General features: G+C 37.7%; 1 protein-coding gene across 1 annotated transcript in view; it reads right to left on the minus strand.

The window, feature by feature from the left end:
* Positions 1-5,260: 5,260 nt before the first annotated feature.
* The window catches only part of spn-A (RAD51 recombinase homolog spn-A), a 163,453-nt gene continuing 149,678 nt past the window's right edge, over positions 5,261-19,035 (minus strand). The window contains exons 9-10 of the mRNA XM_090370766.1: positions 14,331-14,452; positions 5,261-5,425 (exon numbers count right to left, since the gene is read on the minus strand). Coding sequence (XP_090226892.1) covers positions 5,302-5,425; positions 14,331-14,452 — 246 coding nt within the window. The 3' untranslated portion in view covers positions 5,261-5,301. The remainder of the gene's footprint in view (positions 5,426-14,330; positions 14,453-19,035) is intronic.

Genomic DNA, 19,035 nt, shown 5'->3' on the forward strand with positions numbered 1-19,035 from the left:
CTGTATATCATTGACAAGACACCATGAGCTACTCTTGCAGCTCGTCTGCACTGCTCAGAGAACTTCATATCTGCCTGCACAATTACCCCCAGGTCCTTTTCATTCTCTACCACTGTCAGCGTAGTACCACAGAGTTGATACGTTGATCTGGAGTTACTGTTTCCCATATGTAGTACTTTACATTTGTCAATGTTAAACTTCATTTGCCACCTCTCAGCCCATCTGCTCAACCTTTCCAGATCCTGTTGCAGCAGCATAGCATCAGTAGTGTCCTTAACTACCCTGCCAACCTTTGTATCATCTGCAAACTTGGACATTAAGCTTGATATACCATCATCAATATCATTTATAAATACAGAAAACAACAATGGCCCCAATACTGAACCCTGAGGAACTCCACTAATAACATTAGTCCACGTTGAGCAGTGTCCATTGATTACCACTCTGTCTTCTGCCACTCAACCATCCCTTTATCCATAGCAGCAATTTGCCTCCAATGCCACACTGCTCCAATTTGTGCAGCAGTCTTCCATGCGCAACAGTATCAAAAGCCTTTCTAAGATCCAAATATATAATATCAAAGTTATTCCCTGCATCCAGTTCTTTTGTGACTACATCATAGTATCCAATCAAATTGGTCAGACAAGACCTGCCCTTAACAAAACCATGCTGTGTCTGAGCTATAACTGAATTCTTGTCTAGATGATCCTGCAGTGCTTCTTTAACCAGTGCCTCCATTAATTTTCCTGGAACCGAAGTTAAACTAACAGGTCTATAATTACTTGTGTCAGCCTTTGATCCTCCTTTGTAAATTGGGGTTACATCTGCACATCTCCAGTCTATGGGTACCTCCCCTGAGTCCAAAGAAGCTCTCATAATTATGGCTAGGGGTTTGCTTACTTCCTTTGCCGCCTCCTTTAATATAACTGGATAGATCCCATCCACCCCGGGTGCCTTTTTTATGTTTATCCTCAACAATTTCTCCTCCACTTTCCTCTCAGTTATTAGAAAATCATCTAGCTCACTGCCTCCTGCCTATGACAGTCCCCTTCCTGAATAACTCCTCATGTGTGAATGTAGATGCAAAATACTTGTTTAGATTGTTAGCCACCTGAGCAGGATCCTCAACTGTTGAACCATCAACATCCAGTGGACCAATCTGATTCATCCTTTTCCTTCTTGAGTTTAAATAGGTAAAGAACTCTTTTCTGTTTTTCTTTGCATCCTTTGCCAAGGATTTCTCATAATCTGCCTTTGCCTGCCTAATCTCCTTTGTGACTTGGTTACAGACCAACTTATATCTATCATAGGCTTCCATGTCACCCATTAATTTGTATGTATCCCATGCATTTTTCTTCTCTGCCATATGTCTCATTAGTTCATCTGACAACCATTTAGGCCTGAACCTTGAACAATATTTCTTGGTTGGTATGTAAAGCCTGGTAGCTTCCAAGATTAGTTCCTTGAATGCTTCCCATTTTGAATTTGCTGTTGGTAACATCATCAGTTGGTCCCACTGTATAGAATTTAAATACTGTCTCAGACCATCATAGTCGCCTTTACGAAAGCAAAAACCCTTCCCTTTACCTCTGATGGTAGTTACCTCCTTGAGTAAATCCCACTTCAGCACACTGTGATCACTGCCACCTAGTGGTTCCTTTATCTGCAGATTCTTAATGCATGAAGAATCACTACTGATAATCAGATCAAGAATATTACTCCCTCTATTTGCCTCCCGAACATGATGGTGTAGAAAACAATCATCCAATAAATCCACAAAAGCCTTGCTAGTGTGTGAGTGACCAACCCACAAATTCCAGTCAATATCTGGGAAATTAAAATCCCTCATTATAAGACTCTCTGATTTACTGGCCCATTCTATTTCCCTGTACAGTATCTTATTATACTCATCAGAGTCATTAGGCCTATAGCACACTCCTACTCTCAATTTTGATTTACCTATGCTTATGTCACACCAAACTGACTCGACACTGCCCTGTCCATCGATGTCGACTGGCTTCACTTCCTTGGATTTTATGTTTCTTAACTAATAGCATAACCCCTCCTCCCTTCCTATCCTGTCTATCCTTTCTGTGGACGGTTGTACTCCCCAAATTCCAGTTCTGCATTCCTTATATCTGTGTGACACCACGTCTCTGATATCCCAACAATATCTGCCTTTGATGTTTTGAGCAATACCTCAAATTCATCAAATTTATTTACTAAACTCCTAGCATTGGTGTACACGCAAGTATACATACACCTGTTTCTATTCTTAGCTACCCTAACACAACCCATGTGTTTACTTGTACCGCAATGACTTCCAGCAGTCTCTGAAATATCTTGCATCTTGTTTTTCAGGCTTCTGTTCATTCCAATAGAAGCAGTGCAAGAATCTCTTTCACCTCTGCCAGTGGCTACTGTTAATCTATTAGTCTTTGTCTCCCCCAAGCTAGCAGTTTTCCGACCCACCTAACACTGCCTCGATAGCATCAGCAAATATTCTTGAACCCTTTCTATTTAAGTGTATCCCATCCCTGTAGAAGCAATCTCTCCTGTTAACAAGTACAGTCCAGGCTGAAAAAAATTCTACTCCTTGAGCCTTGCACAATCTTTCCAGGGCCGAATTGATCGACAAGGCTCTCATCATATTCTCCCTCCTATCGTGTCTGGGCAGAATTGCAGACACTTTCAAATTCAACCCTACTTCACGGCTTTTTTTCAACAGTGACCTGTACTTGTTAAGTAATTCCGCTGGTCTCCTACTCTTAATATCATTAGTGCCAATGTGTACAACTATATCACCTTTTGTGCCCTTAAAAGATATCCGCTCTACAACGTCATCAACCTTTGCCCCTGGCAGACATACCCTGGCCACCTATCCTTTTTACAAAGCATGTTCCCCATTTCCCTGACAATAGAGTCACCAACAACTACTAGTTCCTGTGGGACCAGCGCATTCTGCCTTGGGGGCTGCCTCTGTGTTACAAGATGACCAAGTGCAAGCTCTTGCGTTGATGTGGGCAGCTGAGAGCTTGATGGGCCCCTCAATTTATTTCCTTCGAGGGCATCCACCCTGTCCTTCAAGGTCTTATATAGGCCCATAACAACGCTGAGTTGTCGCCTAATTTCCTTGCTCTCCTTGCATCGTGCACACACAAAGACACCCCCCATGGCAGCATCATGTCCCGTACCCGATTGCTCCGCAAACATCAAGCAAACAGTGCATCTTAAAAGGCTGTGATTCAGAGGGCAACTGCCCCTTCAGTTCTCCCCTGAGCCACAGCACTCCCATTAGCTTGAGCCTTTTGCTTTGCTGCTCTGGTCTGAGTCATGATTTCGATTTAATGTCAATAAAATTACAATTTCAGAACAAAATTAAAACCTTAAACTTGTATCCTAGCACAGTTATAACGCTATATTTATTTTTAAGTATCGAGTGTTATCTACGAGTTCCCTTTATATAACTTCCGTATCAAGTTATGTATTAATTATTTGTTACGCTTGTACTCTAAGTCGTTATATATATATAGTTAAAAGTACAATTTAATTGACAATGAAGTTTAACAAGATTAATAGATTTACTGATTAATTGACAATATTATATTATGCACTATACTATACAAAGCTAATGCTATCGAATTCCGGATATGCTGTATCGTGTTACAATGGCAGTAATTACGAATGGTAGTTCTACGGACTCTTACGTATTGATTAACTTTCAAATCTCGCTGTCTCAATTTAGAATAAACTAAGGATCCTGACTAGGTCTATAGCTACTTACAGATAATAATTTGATATAACAATTGGTTAATAAATCGGCTAAATACGGTTAAAACCTCTCGTTCAACGGAGCTGCAATTTGTAACACGTGGATTTGACACCGTTACCGATACTAAGTAATACCCACAAAATCTCTATCAAGTTAAACTTTAAACTAAGTATCGTAACTAGGAATATAAAACTACTCTAGAAAATAAGTAAATATGCCAATTTAAGCTAATAAAACAGAAAATAAATCAGAAAAAACTTCTCTTCTCCAGGAGCTGCAAAATAGCTGCGTCCGCACAGGCTACTCTCCTGTGAATGGAAATGTGAAATGTGTGAAAGAATGGAAATGTTGAAAAATTACATCCATAAAAGCAAAGTTTTTGTTGCACAAAAGCTCAAAAATATGTTATGCGAGGTTTGCCACAATTATCTAACCATGTTATATAAGTACCACGTTGTGCGAGGATTGCTGCACTTTATCAATCGTGTTAGAGTGAAACCGTGTTATACAGGGGTTGCCTGTACATGAAACAGAAAAAAAGTAGGATGCTAGAAGGTCAGCTTTATTATTAGCTGAGGTGGCAATAGAGCTGTCTGGTTTTGACAAAGGTGAAAATAGCAATGAGCAAAAGTTGCAGCCAATAGTTTTGGCAAGAGACTAGAAAGCTTGACTACCATTTGGACAAGAAGCAAGTTTTCTACTCTTAGCCTGTTGCAGTAGTTGTAGTGTTGCAGCTCTGAGTTATTAAACCTCAGAATAAAGGAACCATTCAACATTACATACAGTGAGCAGTTATAGAAGAACCTGACTACCTAACTACAAAAAGGACCTTTCTACGAATAGAATATTTTTGAAATGTGAAAGGCAGCAATGCAAGCATCAACTGATTCTTGCATTGCTGCCAAACATCAATGCAAACATCAACAGCAATGCAAGCAAAACACTGAATGGCATTTGTTGATAAGTTAGTGATAAAAGCAAAGTAATACTTTTTAAATGACAGTAATGAAATCTATACTTGCAATAATCTGAATAGCAGGCCATTAAAACAATTATGACTCAAATTTTACGCCATTTTAAAATAAGTGTCCAAATTATTTTAGAGATTAAATAAAGAGAAACAGGCCATGGATCAATTTCATACTATGGGAAAATATTTCAAATATTACCAAGCATTCTGGTCTAGGGTATTCTATGAGAGGAGGAGAGAAAAAAAAACACGCAAAATTATGGAAAATACAAATTATATTACCTATTTCAGAATCTTTCAAGTGATAATGGAAAATAAAGTTAAAAAAACCATGTAGAACATAGTATTTTCTATAAAAAATAAACAATCAAGTATGTCTTTTAATACTGTACACTTTTATTTTATATATAAAAATACATACTTCTGACTTAATTACAACTCATTTGGGATGTAAAATATAGATTACAGACAGGATGACATCCTGTAGATTGGTGCTTCTGCACCATAAAGAGTGCTTATGATAAATAATTTAATCAGCAAATTTGCTCAACATGGTGTATCAGTCTTTGGCATCACCAATGCCATCTGTATTAATAGCAAACATTGCTTCAGCTTCAGGAAGGCAGGGGGAATCATATATCTTACAGATACGAGTTTCTCCTCTTCCTTTTCTTAAATAAAGTCTAAAGTTGGAAATATTAAAAAAAAATTATATCTACAAAACAAGCTAATATTCACAAAAATATTGAATGTGCATTTTTATAACTCAAGAATAAGAACATCAATAATGCAAATTAAAGGGAAAAATATTCAAATGAAATGTCTGAAACTTGTTAAAACAAAATAAAAGTAATATGTATTACTCTTTCCTCATACACTTTTTTAAAGTCTCCCCCCAAAAGCAGTACCTTGTTCAAGGGTTTTATATAATAATACACACAACATGTGCACTCACTCTAAAGCTAACGATATTGTATTTAAAAAAATTTTAATCTATTAATGTTTCTTTGATACAAAGAGCATGCTAAAAAAAATAATTGCAAGATTTGTGTCTGATTTTAATTAAATCTGGGATGGCTCAAAAAATCTCTAAAATGACTAAATATAAAATTTCATAAAAATCAGCCTATTGGGAGTCAAATTTTTTTTTTTTTTTTTTTTTGGGTAGTTGGCACATAAGCTTCTGTGGCCATAATGCACCTCCCAAGGTTTTTTTGCACTACTCTGATCCAAGCCTGAGGCGGGAATCGAACCCGTGATCTTTGGGTTGCCAGGCAGGCAATTTACCCACCCAGCTAGCCTGGTCGGCATTGGGAGTCAAATTTTTAAATGCAGACACACACAGATGGACATGAGGACAATAGGTGTGTATATTTGTGTGTGTCTAAAAAAAAAAAAAAAGTTCTGGTGCTTCTTTCACAGGCAGACAAGAATGACTATGTAGCAAAAATAAAATGTTCATACTGATTTTATTTTTATGTTTCTCTCATACATCCTGTGAACCGAGTACAATTTTCACATTTGTTTACCATTCAATCACAATATTTGTAAGGTATAACACATTGACTTTTAATGATTTTTATGCATGCTACACAAAGTAGTTTCAAATTATGTAAATTATATTTTTGATTTATAGACAGCTGTCAATCAAACTCTACCAGCTGAAAATTATCTATCTGCTAGGTCTGTTAATATTATACAGTGGATTCCGGTTATTTGGGCCACCGGTTAATTGGGGCAGCTGTTTATTTGGGGAAAATCTTAAAAAACAGAAACCAATCGAGAAAATAGCCAGGGTTTACTTCGCTTAATTGGGACAGCATGCCGTTTAATCGGGGCAGGAGACCGCAGCACTGTAGATTACCCTACGATTGTCTCCGACGGTACCACATGGTTCGGTCGATATTCTGGAGGTCACAACCATAAAACAATAAAAACAATTAGCAGTCACCTGTTTATTGGGCTTTTCTGTTAGTGAAATCTATCATAAACGTACAGTAAACTCGATCTTACTGAATTTGCAATAATACCGACAGCTGGAATTCTGTGGGTTATTATGGTGAAATGTGTTTACACTTCCATGAAATCTTCAATCATATAAAAAAATTAATTTTCAGATCTCTTCATTCCTATTTTTAAAGCTTTCTAACTCGTTACTCGGTTCTCACTTGCACGTATTGTGTTACTTGCAATTTGTGTGTGCCGTGTTCTTTGTTATTGATTGCTTATCTTTTTACTGTTTTAAATTTTAACCTCCCCCCCACCCACAAATGTCAGTGAACAGAAATGTCAACTAGTTCGTATGTACATATTACAGTACGTATTAATTCTTCCGATTTTCACGTATCATTTAATTTTTTAATTGGCAAGGTAATAAAGGGTAAATCTGTGCTTAATATATCTTTGCTTTTATAGCCTGTGGATAATATTCCTCCTATTTTCACTAATTAGAATCGCTGTTTAATAGAATTAAAATTCAATTCACAAACGTGATCACAATGACCGCTTACTGCACATTGTATAGTGAACGGTACTTTATGTTGAGTTCGCCGTAACGTGATTTGATTGTACAATGAACCAATTGTAAAGGGGGGGGGAAGGTACATTGTATTTTTAACTATTTACGTGAAACTTCGGATAATTGGGGCAGCCACTTAATCGGGCCAAAATGCACTAGTCCCGATGTGTCCCAAATAACCAGAATGGACTGTATTAGTTAAAGGCTGTTGAAGCACAGCACTAACTTTTGCAATGCATATTTTAGAATGCCTATGAGTTACTAACAGAGATAATGGGAACCTCACTTCTGTTTTTTTAACTGCCAGTCAACATTAGAAGGATGACTATGACAGCTGGAAGTCAACCTTTTGCAATTCATTGAATTTGGAGAAGGTCCACTAATCACCACTGTGTTTGGTATTTTTGTATGAATCACAGTAGACAGCATGGCATGAAAAAGTGATTGAACATTACACTGGCCACCCAAATCACCTGGGTGGGTGTAATGCTCAATCATTTCTCAATCAATCAGAATTTGAAGAGTTTATAATCAATCAGAATTTATAATGCGTCCAAAAAGGACACATTATACTCTTCAAATTCTGCATCCTCTGAGTGGCACCATGTTTCTAATATCAATGTATGTATTTTATGACTTAACCAGTACTCACAAATTTGTTCACTATACTCCTAGCATTAGTGTACAACCACATAAACATGTTTCTGCTCTTAGTAACTAACCCAGCCTTTGTATTTGCTTGTTCCAAGTGGATCCCCCCCCCCACCAAGAACATCCAGTAATCCTATAGACCTTACTTTCCAGGCTGCTGCATGTCACTATAAAAATAACATAAGAACTACTGTCACCTCTGATTGCAGCTGCTTTTAACCAATTAGTCTTTGCACCCCCCCCCCCCAGATAGCAGTTTCTTACTCACTCAACACTGCCTTGATAGCATCAGCAAATATTCTTGCACCTCTCCTATTCATGCCCATTCAATTCTTCTCATCATGATCAGTGCTTTGCTCCTGTTAAGAGGCACAGCACTTCCAGGGCTGCATTGATTGACAAGGCTCTCAAACATGCATTCCCTCCATCTTGTATGTGATATTACAACTTCTTGTATCACACAACTACTAAAAGTTTAAGGAGAGAAATTTAATATTGCCTCTCACTAAAAAATAAATTTCCATTTATTCTCAAGGTGAAATCAGCAGGCACTACAAATTCCATGATCTAGAGGCAAATTAATCAGGATCTTCACAGCCTACAAAGTCAGTCCATGTTGGATTAAAAAAAAAAAAAAAAAAAAAAAAGAAAAAAAAGGTAGAATCCATTACAGGAATTGCTTGCTTGCTTTTTTTATTTTTCAAATGTCCCTGTAGACTCTTGAATTTCTCAGAAACCTCATCCTCACCTCTGGAGTAATTTGCTTTGCTCGAGTTAAGTATTTTTTCAACAAGTTAAAATTACAAGGTAAGAAAATGAGCAGTAACTATAACATAACTTAAGAATTTAGACATCAATTTCAATAATTCTTGAAGATCTTATACCAGAAAAAATTTCAATTCTTGTAAAAAAAAACAAAGGGGAATTGAAGTTTCAAATTTACCTATCATCTTTCATGTACCCTAAACATTTTAGGGTACATGAAAATGTAGGCCTAACGGGAAGTGCATATTACAGCAACAAATCAGCTTCAATGGACAACAGTAACTTGTTTTACAAACATATTCATTCATTTCATCAGTGCAACAGCATCTTGAATCGTAATCTACCACCAAAAAAAGTTGTTTTACTCTTAGACAATGTTCTTAATCACTTGAGTGACATTCTAAAATCAGATAATAGAAATAGTTTTGTTAAACATTTCCCACTAAAAGTGATAGTTCTGTTTCTCCAGACAGACCAGGGAGTGATTCAAAACCCAAAAGACACTTAAATATTATCAGGAAGTGAAAAAGAAGTTTGTTTCAAGGATAATTTAGACAAAATACTAGTTAATTAGTATTTTGTCTACAAAATACTAATTAACTAGTATTTTGTCTACATACTGGTTGACTAGTGTCTGTTAATTACAAAAGGTTAGTGACTGTGAAAATGTAAATGAGTGAGTGGTTTAATGTAGAAAAAAAAAAAAACAAAAAAAAGGAGGCGCTTCCATAGCCAGGTGGGAAGGAGCAGCAGTGCGTAGCACACGCTTCTTGATTAGACCGCGGTTCGAGCCCGTCACCACCAAATACGGAGGATGCGGAAAGGTCAGGGAATGACCACCGCATATTCACGGAGCAATATGGCCTTAGTTGCTAATGCTCCTAAAAACCAAATAACAAACAAAAAAGTGCAATAGGCTATGAATGAAGATCTGAAAGAGGAGGGTTTACTGTTAGCAAGCAAATAAAAAGAATCACAGTACCACTTTGCCAGATGTGGTGGCTCTATTCAACTAGATGAGACAAGGAAATATTACATCTTACTGAGATGTTTCAAAATTTAAGTAGTACCTTTTGCAGGAAGGCAAACTAAGGGAAAAAACAAATTTCATTGGAAGCATTTATATAAGAAAAAACATTCATACCATATGGAGTGTTTTTTTTCTCTTTTTTTTTTTTTGTATAAGTTGTCCTAGGGTTCTTCCCAAATCCCATATTAATCATAAAGTAGAGATGAGAGCAAGGGAGAGAAGCTATTTACTCTCAGAAATCCACTGACAGACTGCTTATCAGAAACATGCTGAAAATTTTAGACATATTTGACTATAAACTGCAATTGAAGCTACAAACTAAGATTAAGCCTTCAAGGACTAGTCAAACATATAGCTAAAACGCATCGTTCAAACTACCACTAAGTCTCTGTACAACTATGTAGCCCTAAAAGGCACCACAAAGTGACATGCCAGTGGTTCCACATATAGAAATTACTATAACTAGCAGCTAGTGCATCACGCTACTGTCAATCACCTGTACACGAATCATTTGAGTCTAACGTCCAAGTCAACAAAATGTAACCTACCTGAAACCAGAAGGTGGGATGAGAGATAAAATTTAAAAATATAATTTTCACCATTTTTAATCACTGAAGATTTTTCCAATAGCAGACATGTAACTTGACAACCAAATAAATTCAATAAGCATACCATAACAATTCTCTTCTTTTTCTTCTCCCCTCTCACTCTCTTTTCCCCTTTGGGACAATAAATGAGATTTCCCAAAAACAGAGCCAGAGAGGTAATTCCATGTTGGGGATTTACTGAAGATATTTCTTTTAAAGTGAAGTAATGGGCATTATTTGATTATAATGCCCATTACTTCACTTGAATAGATAGTGAAGTTGGCTAATAGCTTCTCCGTGGTTTTAAAGATGGAAACTCGATACAGCAGTGAGAGTCATGGTTTTAGCATTGCACATTTTCAGCTAGACAAATTCCCTCCATGTTGATTTGATGAATACAATATTAAGTGGTACTGGAACAGTGGCAATGCAGTTTTTGATAACTGCTCAACAGCTACTCACTGAACTTTAGAAATAGAAAATCAAAGGAATAGTAATATGTTTATAAAAAAGGACAAAAAAGGAATGCCTACATCACTTAGGGTTATCTTATGCAGTAAGAGAAGTGGAGCTGATGGGCAGCTTGTAGATGTAATCACTGAACAAATCTGCTATTTCCATGCTGTAGAATAAAAGTTCCATTACCCTTCTTCAAGACAAATTAAGAGCAGCAGAACTTGTAAGTTCAATGCTCTTTTTATACTTTGCCATGACCTACATTACAGAGTTTACAACTAATCATTTTGACGGCAAATACAATTATTAGCCATATTTGGCAGTCACATGACTTGAACCATAACCATCTCAAATGATATGTTACTGCACTCAATCACTCGGCTAAGAGGCTCCTTTATCTCTGGTTAAAGATTTTCTTCTGTTTTGTAGAAAAAAATCATCGTATCTGTAAAGGTATGTATCTGATTTATTATAATGCCCATTACACTAAATCAGATGCATATTAATTTAGACGAAATACAGTTATGGGTTAATGTGCGGTGCGTACACGCATGCACAGCAGTTATAGTGAGTCTCATATGCCATCCAATTACAGTGTTCAGGAAAGAAGAAAAGAAAAAAAAATTCCACTCCCTGTTATGTAGGAAACGAAGCTTTAATGACATGTTGCACCCCAACTCTCTGTATGATTAAAATTAGCTCATCTACAATTTCACTGTAATTTTGTGATTTCTCATTGCCTGAAAAGTTCTGGCAGATGTTTTTGAATGCATTCCAGGCTCTTATTTCTGTTGCATTTAGTTTTTTTAGTGAATTGTTTTTTTAGTGAATTCCTCATCTTGGAATAGTAGTTTGATTTGAGGACCCACAAAATATCTCTTTTATCTTGGTCTCATTGATTTGAGGAAACTTTTGCCTTAAACAGGAAAATCCTTCTTTTTTGTTCATTGCTTTCACAAATATTTTTTTTTTTTTTTTTAATCAAACCTATGGAGGTAAACACATTTCTGACTTATCCACCAAAGCAGGATGTGCTACATTTTTCTGGCCTGGTGTAGTTTGGGAAACAGTCTGGCCACTTTTCCACCCTGTAGTTGCAATCCTTTGCCCGGCTGTCCCACTCAAATAAAAAGCAGCAGTATTTAGTGTATCCACCTTGCAACTCAGTCAGCAAAGCTACCACTTTAAGGCCAGCACATATTCCAGTTGTATTTTTGATAGCATATTTCTTGCAATAGAACCTGTAGGTTCTCATACATTTTTTTCATGTGAACTGCATGGGCCAATGGTATAGATGGATACTTATTTCCATTATGGAGTAAAACTGCTTCCAAGCTGACCTTGGATGAACCAAAGAAAAGCATCCACTGCTCGGGGTGGGGGGGGGTTGCTGCAGATGTAACTCTTTCATTAATTTCTGGACATTGTTACAATAAACAAAAGCAGCAGCCATGGAATAATAGGTCATTATGTTAGATTGCCTCTTCTTGTAAAAAGACACTTTGATACCCTTTTTAAGATTCCATTGTTGAAGCTGTGATCCTAGTAATTGAGCCTTGGTTTTTGGAGGTCCAAATCTCTGACCAAATTGTTCAATCCTGCCCAAGTGATTAGATGTGGCTTTACAGTATCAAGAGTTGAAAAGTCTGGATCTGTACTCCTGGGTTCTGCATTTTCTGGAGACTCTTTTTCCACTCCTGAATCAGAGTCTAGTCCATAAGTTTCTGGTGGCTTTGGCACTGCATCATTGTGAGAAACTGGCCTTAGAGCAGAAGGTAAGTTGAGATACTCTACTTTATGCTTGTATTTCCCAGAAAAACAAGGAATATTGGTCATGCAAAAGTAATAATCATTTATGTGGCCTCGAGGTTTCTGCCATATCACCAGAACAGCAAAAGTCATTGATTTATGACTACCTCTAAGCCAGAATGTTAATGTTCTTGAACATGAGCTACAGGAAATCTCTGGAGGCCACACTTTATCTTGATCTCCAACCTCACAAGTTGTGACAGTGGCTTTTGCTGCAATTTTAATACCACTTCTCAGCAAATGTAGCAAAAGCTATCAGCCTTATTTCGGCAAGAATGTGACATATTTCATGTACAGTTGAGATATGTGCACATAAGAACACGATTACGAAATTGTAGATTTTTATTTCTAATTTAAAAATAGTTAACACTTATGCACACACCACTTGTTCACCACCTTGTTCTCTGAAACACATAAATGCTTGCTTGGTACAGAACTCACTCACTCACTCACTCACTCACTCACTCACTCACTCACTCACTCACTCACTCACTCACTCACTCACTCACTCACTCACTCACTCACTCACTCACTCACTCACTCACTCACTCACTCACTCACTCACTCACTCACTCACTCACTCACTCACTCACTCACTCACTCACTCACTCACTCACTCACTCACTCACTCACTCACTCACTCACTCACTCACTCACTCACTCACTCACTCACTCACTCACTCACTCACTCACTCACTCACTCACTCACTCACTCACTCACTCACTCACTCACTCACTCACTCACTCACTCACTCACTCACTCACTCACTCACTCACTCACTCACTCACTCACTCACTCACTCACTCACTCACTCACTCACTCACTCACTCACTCACTCACTCACTCACTCACTCACTCACTCACTCACTCACTCACTCACTCACTCACTCACTCACTCACTCACTCACTCACTCACTCACTCACTCACTCACTCACTCACTCACTCACTCACTCACTCACTCACTCACTCACTCACTCACTCACTCACTCACTCACTCACTCACTCACTCACTCACTCACTCACTCACTCACTCACTCACTCACTCACTCACTCACTCACTCACTCACTCACTCACTCACTCACTCACTCACTCACTCACTCACTCACTCACTCACTCACTCACTCACTCACTCACTCACTCACTCACTCACTCACTCACTCACTCACTCACTCACTCACTCACAGGTAGAGAAGTTTCTAGAACCTTCCAGAACATTCTCGGAAGTTGTAGAAAGCTCTCGAATAATCTAGAAAAAAAACACAACAACAAATAGATGGAAAAGATGTTTAAACCAACTATAGGTCTTGGTTTTCGGTCATAAACTTATGTCTGAAAACTGAGGGCAATGAGAAATTTTTAAGCACATAACTGAATTTTTGAACATATTTCCTACAAGAATCCATCAAAATATTTTCAGGGAGGAAATTTATGTAGACTAGTGTCATAGTATCTTTTAAATTTGAAATTAATATTATTATTTATTTATTTATTTTTGGTTGATACAGAAAAAGTTCACTTCCTTACATCATTCAGCCTTACTAATACTTGTGCAATACCAATAACTTGTGAAGACACAAGCATATAAGTAACATCGTTAACATACTTTGTATGCAATTTTCAGTCTGTCTTTCATCAAGCAGATGAAACACTCATTAGTCTTACTATTATTAATGTTCTTAACTTTTCACACCCTTTTTTTTTTATTTTAACTATTATGCTATGTTGCTTTTAAAAATAAATAAATAAAAAAAATAATCACAGTATTTTACCTTGTCGTTGATGCATGTGCCATGATATTGCCACCAATAGGTTTCTTAGGATCAGCAGCAAACATTGCAGCTCCATCAACCTGTGCCACCACCTGATTAGTTATTACAACAGCAACACCAAACTGAAAATAAATGTATGTTTTCAGAGAATACAGGCAGTTCTCGCTTTACAAGTTTTCACCCCCCCCCCCAAAGTATCAACAAAATCGAAAATATGAACATTAATTGCAAAAAATGAATGTTAAACATTCACAAATACCGCATTCCAAACCACATAGTTATACAATACACTATACCTCACTTTATGATATTAAACAGTTCCAGAGACACCATCACATCGTTAAAATATCGTAATGTGAACCCAATAACACATTGTTTTTTGGTAATTCGTTTCAAGATCTCAGAAGTTGAAATTTTCACTGTATAACTAAGCTATTTATCTCTCTAAAATGTCATTTTTAAGGTCACATTGTGACCTTAAGGCCATATAAAAGTGAGCTTGGTTTGTAAATTGTATTAGTTACCAATTCAAATTGGTAACTAATCAACAGGGATGGGATACACTTAAATAGAAAGGGTGCAAGAATATTTGCTGATGCTATCGAGGCAGTGTTAGGTGGGTCGGAAAACTGCTAGCTTGGGGGGAGACAAAGACCAATAGATTGACAGTAGCCACTGGCAGAGGTGAAAGAGATTCTTGCACTGCTTCTATTAGAATGAGCAGAAGCCTGAAAAACAAGATGCATGGTATTTCAGAGACTGCTGGCAGCCATTGCGGTACAAGTAAACACATGGGTTGTGTTAGGGTAGCTAAGAATAGAAACAGGTGTACACGCAGGTATACTTGCGTGTACACCAATGCTAGGAGTTTAGTAAATAAATTTGATGAATTTGAGGTATTGCTCAAAACATCAAAGGCAGATATTGTTCGGATATCAGAGACGTGGTGTCACACAGATATAAGGGATGCAGAACTGCAATTTGGGGAGTACAACGTCTACAGAAAGGATAGACAGGATAGGAAGGGGGGAGGGGTTATGCTATTAGTTAAGAAACACATAAAAACCAAGGAAGTGAAGCCAGTCGACATCGCTGGACAGTGCAGTGTTGAGTCAGTTTGGTGTGACATAAGCATTGGGAGATCAAAATTGAGAGTAGGAGTGTGCTATAGGCCTAATGACTCTGATGAGTATAATAAGGAACTGTACAGGGAAATAGAGTGGGCCAGTAAATCAGAGAGTCTTATAATGGGAGATTTTAATTTCCCAGATATTGACTGGAATTTGGGGGCTGGTTACTCACACACTAGCAGGGCTTTTGTGGATTTATTGGATGATTGTTTTCTACATCAGCATGTTCGGGAGGCAACTAGAGGGAGTAATACTCTTAATTTGATTATCAGCAGTGATTCTTCATGCATTAAGAATCTGCAGATAAATGAACCACTAGGTGGCAGTGATCACAGTGTGCTGAAGTGGGATTTACTGAAAGAGGTAACTACCATTAGGGGTAAAGGGAAGGGTTATTGCTTCCGTAAAGGCGACTACGATGGACTGAGACAGTATTTAAATTCTATACAGTGGGACCAACTGATGATGTTACCAACAGCAAATTCAAAATGGGAAGCATTCAAAGAACTTATCTTGGAAGCTACTAGGCTTTACATACCAACTAAGAAATATTGTTCAAGGTTTAGGCCAAAATGGATGTCAGATGAACTAATGAGGCATATGGCAGAGAAGTAAAATGCATGGGATACTTACAAATTAACACATGACACAGAAGCCTATGATAGATACAAGTTGATATGCAACCAAGTTACAAAGGAGGTCAGGCAGGCGAAGGCAGATTACGAGAAATCCTTGGCAAGGGATGCAAAGAAAAACAGCAAAGAGTTCTTTACTTATGTAAACTCTAGAAGGAAGGGGATGAATCAGATTGGTCCACTTGATATTGATGGGCCAACTGTTGATGATCCTGCTCAGGTAGCTAACAAACTAAATGAATATTTTGCATCGACATTCACACATGAGGAGTTATTCAGCAAGGGGAATGCCAGAGGTGTATTCAACTCTAGCAGTAAGCTACAGAATCTTGAAATAACTGGGAGTAAAGTGGAGGAGAAACTGTTGAAGATAAACACAAGAAAGGCACCCGGGGTGGATGGGATCTATCCAGTTATATTAAAGGAGGCAGCAAAGGAAGTAAGCAAACCCTTAGCCATAATTATGAGAGCTTCCTTGGACTCAGGGGAGGTACCCATAGACTGGAAATGTGCAAATGTGACCCCAATTCACAAAGGAGGATCAAAGGCTGACACAAGTAATTATAGACCTGTGAGCTTAACTTCTGTTCCAGGAAAATTAATGGAGGCACTGGTTAAAGAAGCACTGCAGGATCATTTAGACAAGACTTCAGTTCTAGCTCAGACACAGCATGGTTTTGTTAAGGGGAAGTCTTGCCTGACCAACTTGATTGGATACTATGATGCAGTCACAAAAGAAATGGATGCAGGGAATAACTTTGATATTATATACTTGGATCTTAGAAAGGCTTTTGATACTGTTGCACATGGAAGACTGCTACACAAATTGGAGCAGTGTGACATTGGAGGCAAATTGCTGCTATGGATAAAGGGGTGGTTGAGGGGGAGAAGACAGAGAGTGGTAATCAATGGACACTGCTCATCGTGGACTAATGTTATTAGTGGAATCCCTCAGGGCTCAGTGTTGGGTCCATTATTGTTTTCTGTATTTATAAATGATATTGATGATGGTATATCAAGCTTAATGTCCAAGTTTGCAGATGATACAAAGGTTGGCAGGGTTGTCAAGGACACTACTGACACTATGCTGCTGCAACAGGATCTGGAAAGGTTGAGCAGATGGGCTGAGAGGTGGCAAATGAAGTTTAACATTGACAAACGTAAAGTACTACACATGGGAAACAGCAACCCCAGAGCAACGTATCACCTCTGTGGTACTACACTGACAGTGGTAGAGAATGAAAGGGACTTGGGAGTGATTGTGCAGGCAGATATGAAGTTCTCTGAGCAGTGCAGACGGGCTGCAAGAGTAGCTCATGGAGTATTGTCAATGATATACAGGAATTTTTCCAGCAGGGATAAGGAGGTGATTATTCCATTGTATAAGGCAATGGTCAGGCCACACCTAGAGTACTGTATACAGGTCTGGAGGCCTCATTTCAAGAAGGATGTAGAGCTGCTGGAACGAGTACAGAGAAGGGCAACAAGATTAGTGAATGGAACAAAGGGGTGCTCTTACGAAGAAAGGCTTAAGTTTTGCAAATTACAGTGTCTGGAGACTAGGCACCAGCGAGGTGATCTGATAGAGGTGTATAAAGCCTTGAATGGTTTAAGCATGCTCAATGCTGATGGGATTCTTCCTCTAGCTCAGAAAAATCACCTGAGAGGGCATAAATTCAAATTGAGGAAAGACAGATGTAGGATAGACGTGCAGAAATTTGCCTTTAGCCAGCGGGTGGTTGGTTGGTGGAACAGACTGCCATCCCTTGTGGTGGAGGTTGATAGCCTAAATAAGTCTAAGGCTCAGCTGGTGAGGTATTTTGAACGAACAGAGGGGTGAAGTGGAAGTGGGGTTTTTTTTTTTTTTTTTTGGCTGATGCTGCATAAGCTTGCTTTCTTGCATCAAATGCCTCTACTAATGCTAATGCTAATGCTAAATCAATAAAATGCACTACACTTTCATTGTTATCATATGTTCCGTTATAAGAATCAATTTTAAACGCCTTTGTGATATTTTTCTAAAGCACATTTCTGGAGGTCACAACCATAAAACAATAAAAACAATTTGTACTTTCCAGTTTATTGGGCTTTTCTATTACTGCAAGCAATTAATATAAACACAGTATTTCATCAAGAAGATTGCAATTTTCACAAATGCAATCTTCTTGCATTTGTGAAAATACCAATAGCTGGAATTGTGTGTTTTTTTTTACGTTATTATGGTGAAATGTGTTTTCCCTATACTGAAATCTTCAATCATATAAACACAAATAAATTTTCAGAATCTTCTCTTCAATCCTTTTTTTTTTTAAAGCTTCGTAAACTTGTTACTCCACGCAAATCGTGTTAGTTGCAATTTGTGTGTGCTGTTAAAAACATGCTTATGCATGCAATCGTGAAATTTATAATTAAAAGAGAAGATTATATTGGAAACAAATGCCTCTTGAAACATTTCTGAAGACGACGACTCCTTGTGCAACAAACCAATTAGTGCCGAGTCAATAATGAGTGATCAACGAGTGTGCATTTAGTCGATGATGATGAAGAATAAACATTCCTTAACATTTGTAAGTTGTAAATAATTTCTCTATTATTATAATTTGCTTGATTTTACAGGCTACATTTTCATTTCTTTGGATAAATCAATCATTGTTTAAACATAAACTAATTAGCTAACTAATTTCATTGTTGAGAATGTAACCCCTATTTTTAACCTTATGTCTATGGGAAATAAATTCCCGCTTTACGAGCGCACGCTAGGAACGAATTAACTCGTAAAGTTGAGAACTACCTGTACATATCAAAGGAGAATATTTTCTTTCATCATTAATAGCAGCAGTTTCTAATTTATAGAGAAATGCAAATTAAATATGCCACAGGGAAAAAAGTGTGAATAAAAGTAATCAACAAGTGTAAAATTCAGTTGTTTGCAATTTTATT

The sequence above is a fragment of the Mastigoproctus giganteus genome, chromosome 3 (genome assembly GCF_048544385.1).
Source record: "Mastigoproctus giganteus isolate SK-2022 chromosome 3, ASM4854438v1, whole genome shotgun sequence".
In the NCBI taxonomy this organism is placed as follows: Eukaryota; Metazoa; Arthropoda; class Arachnida; order Uropygi; family Thelyphonidae; genus Mastigoproctus; species Mastigoproctus giganteus.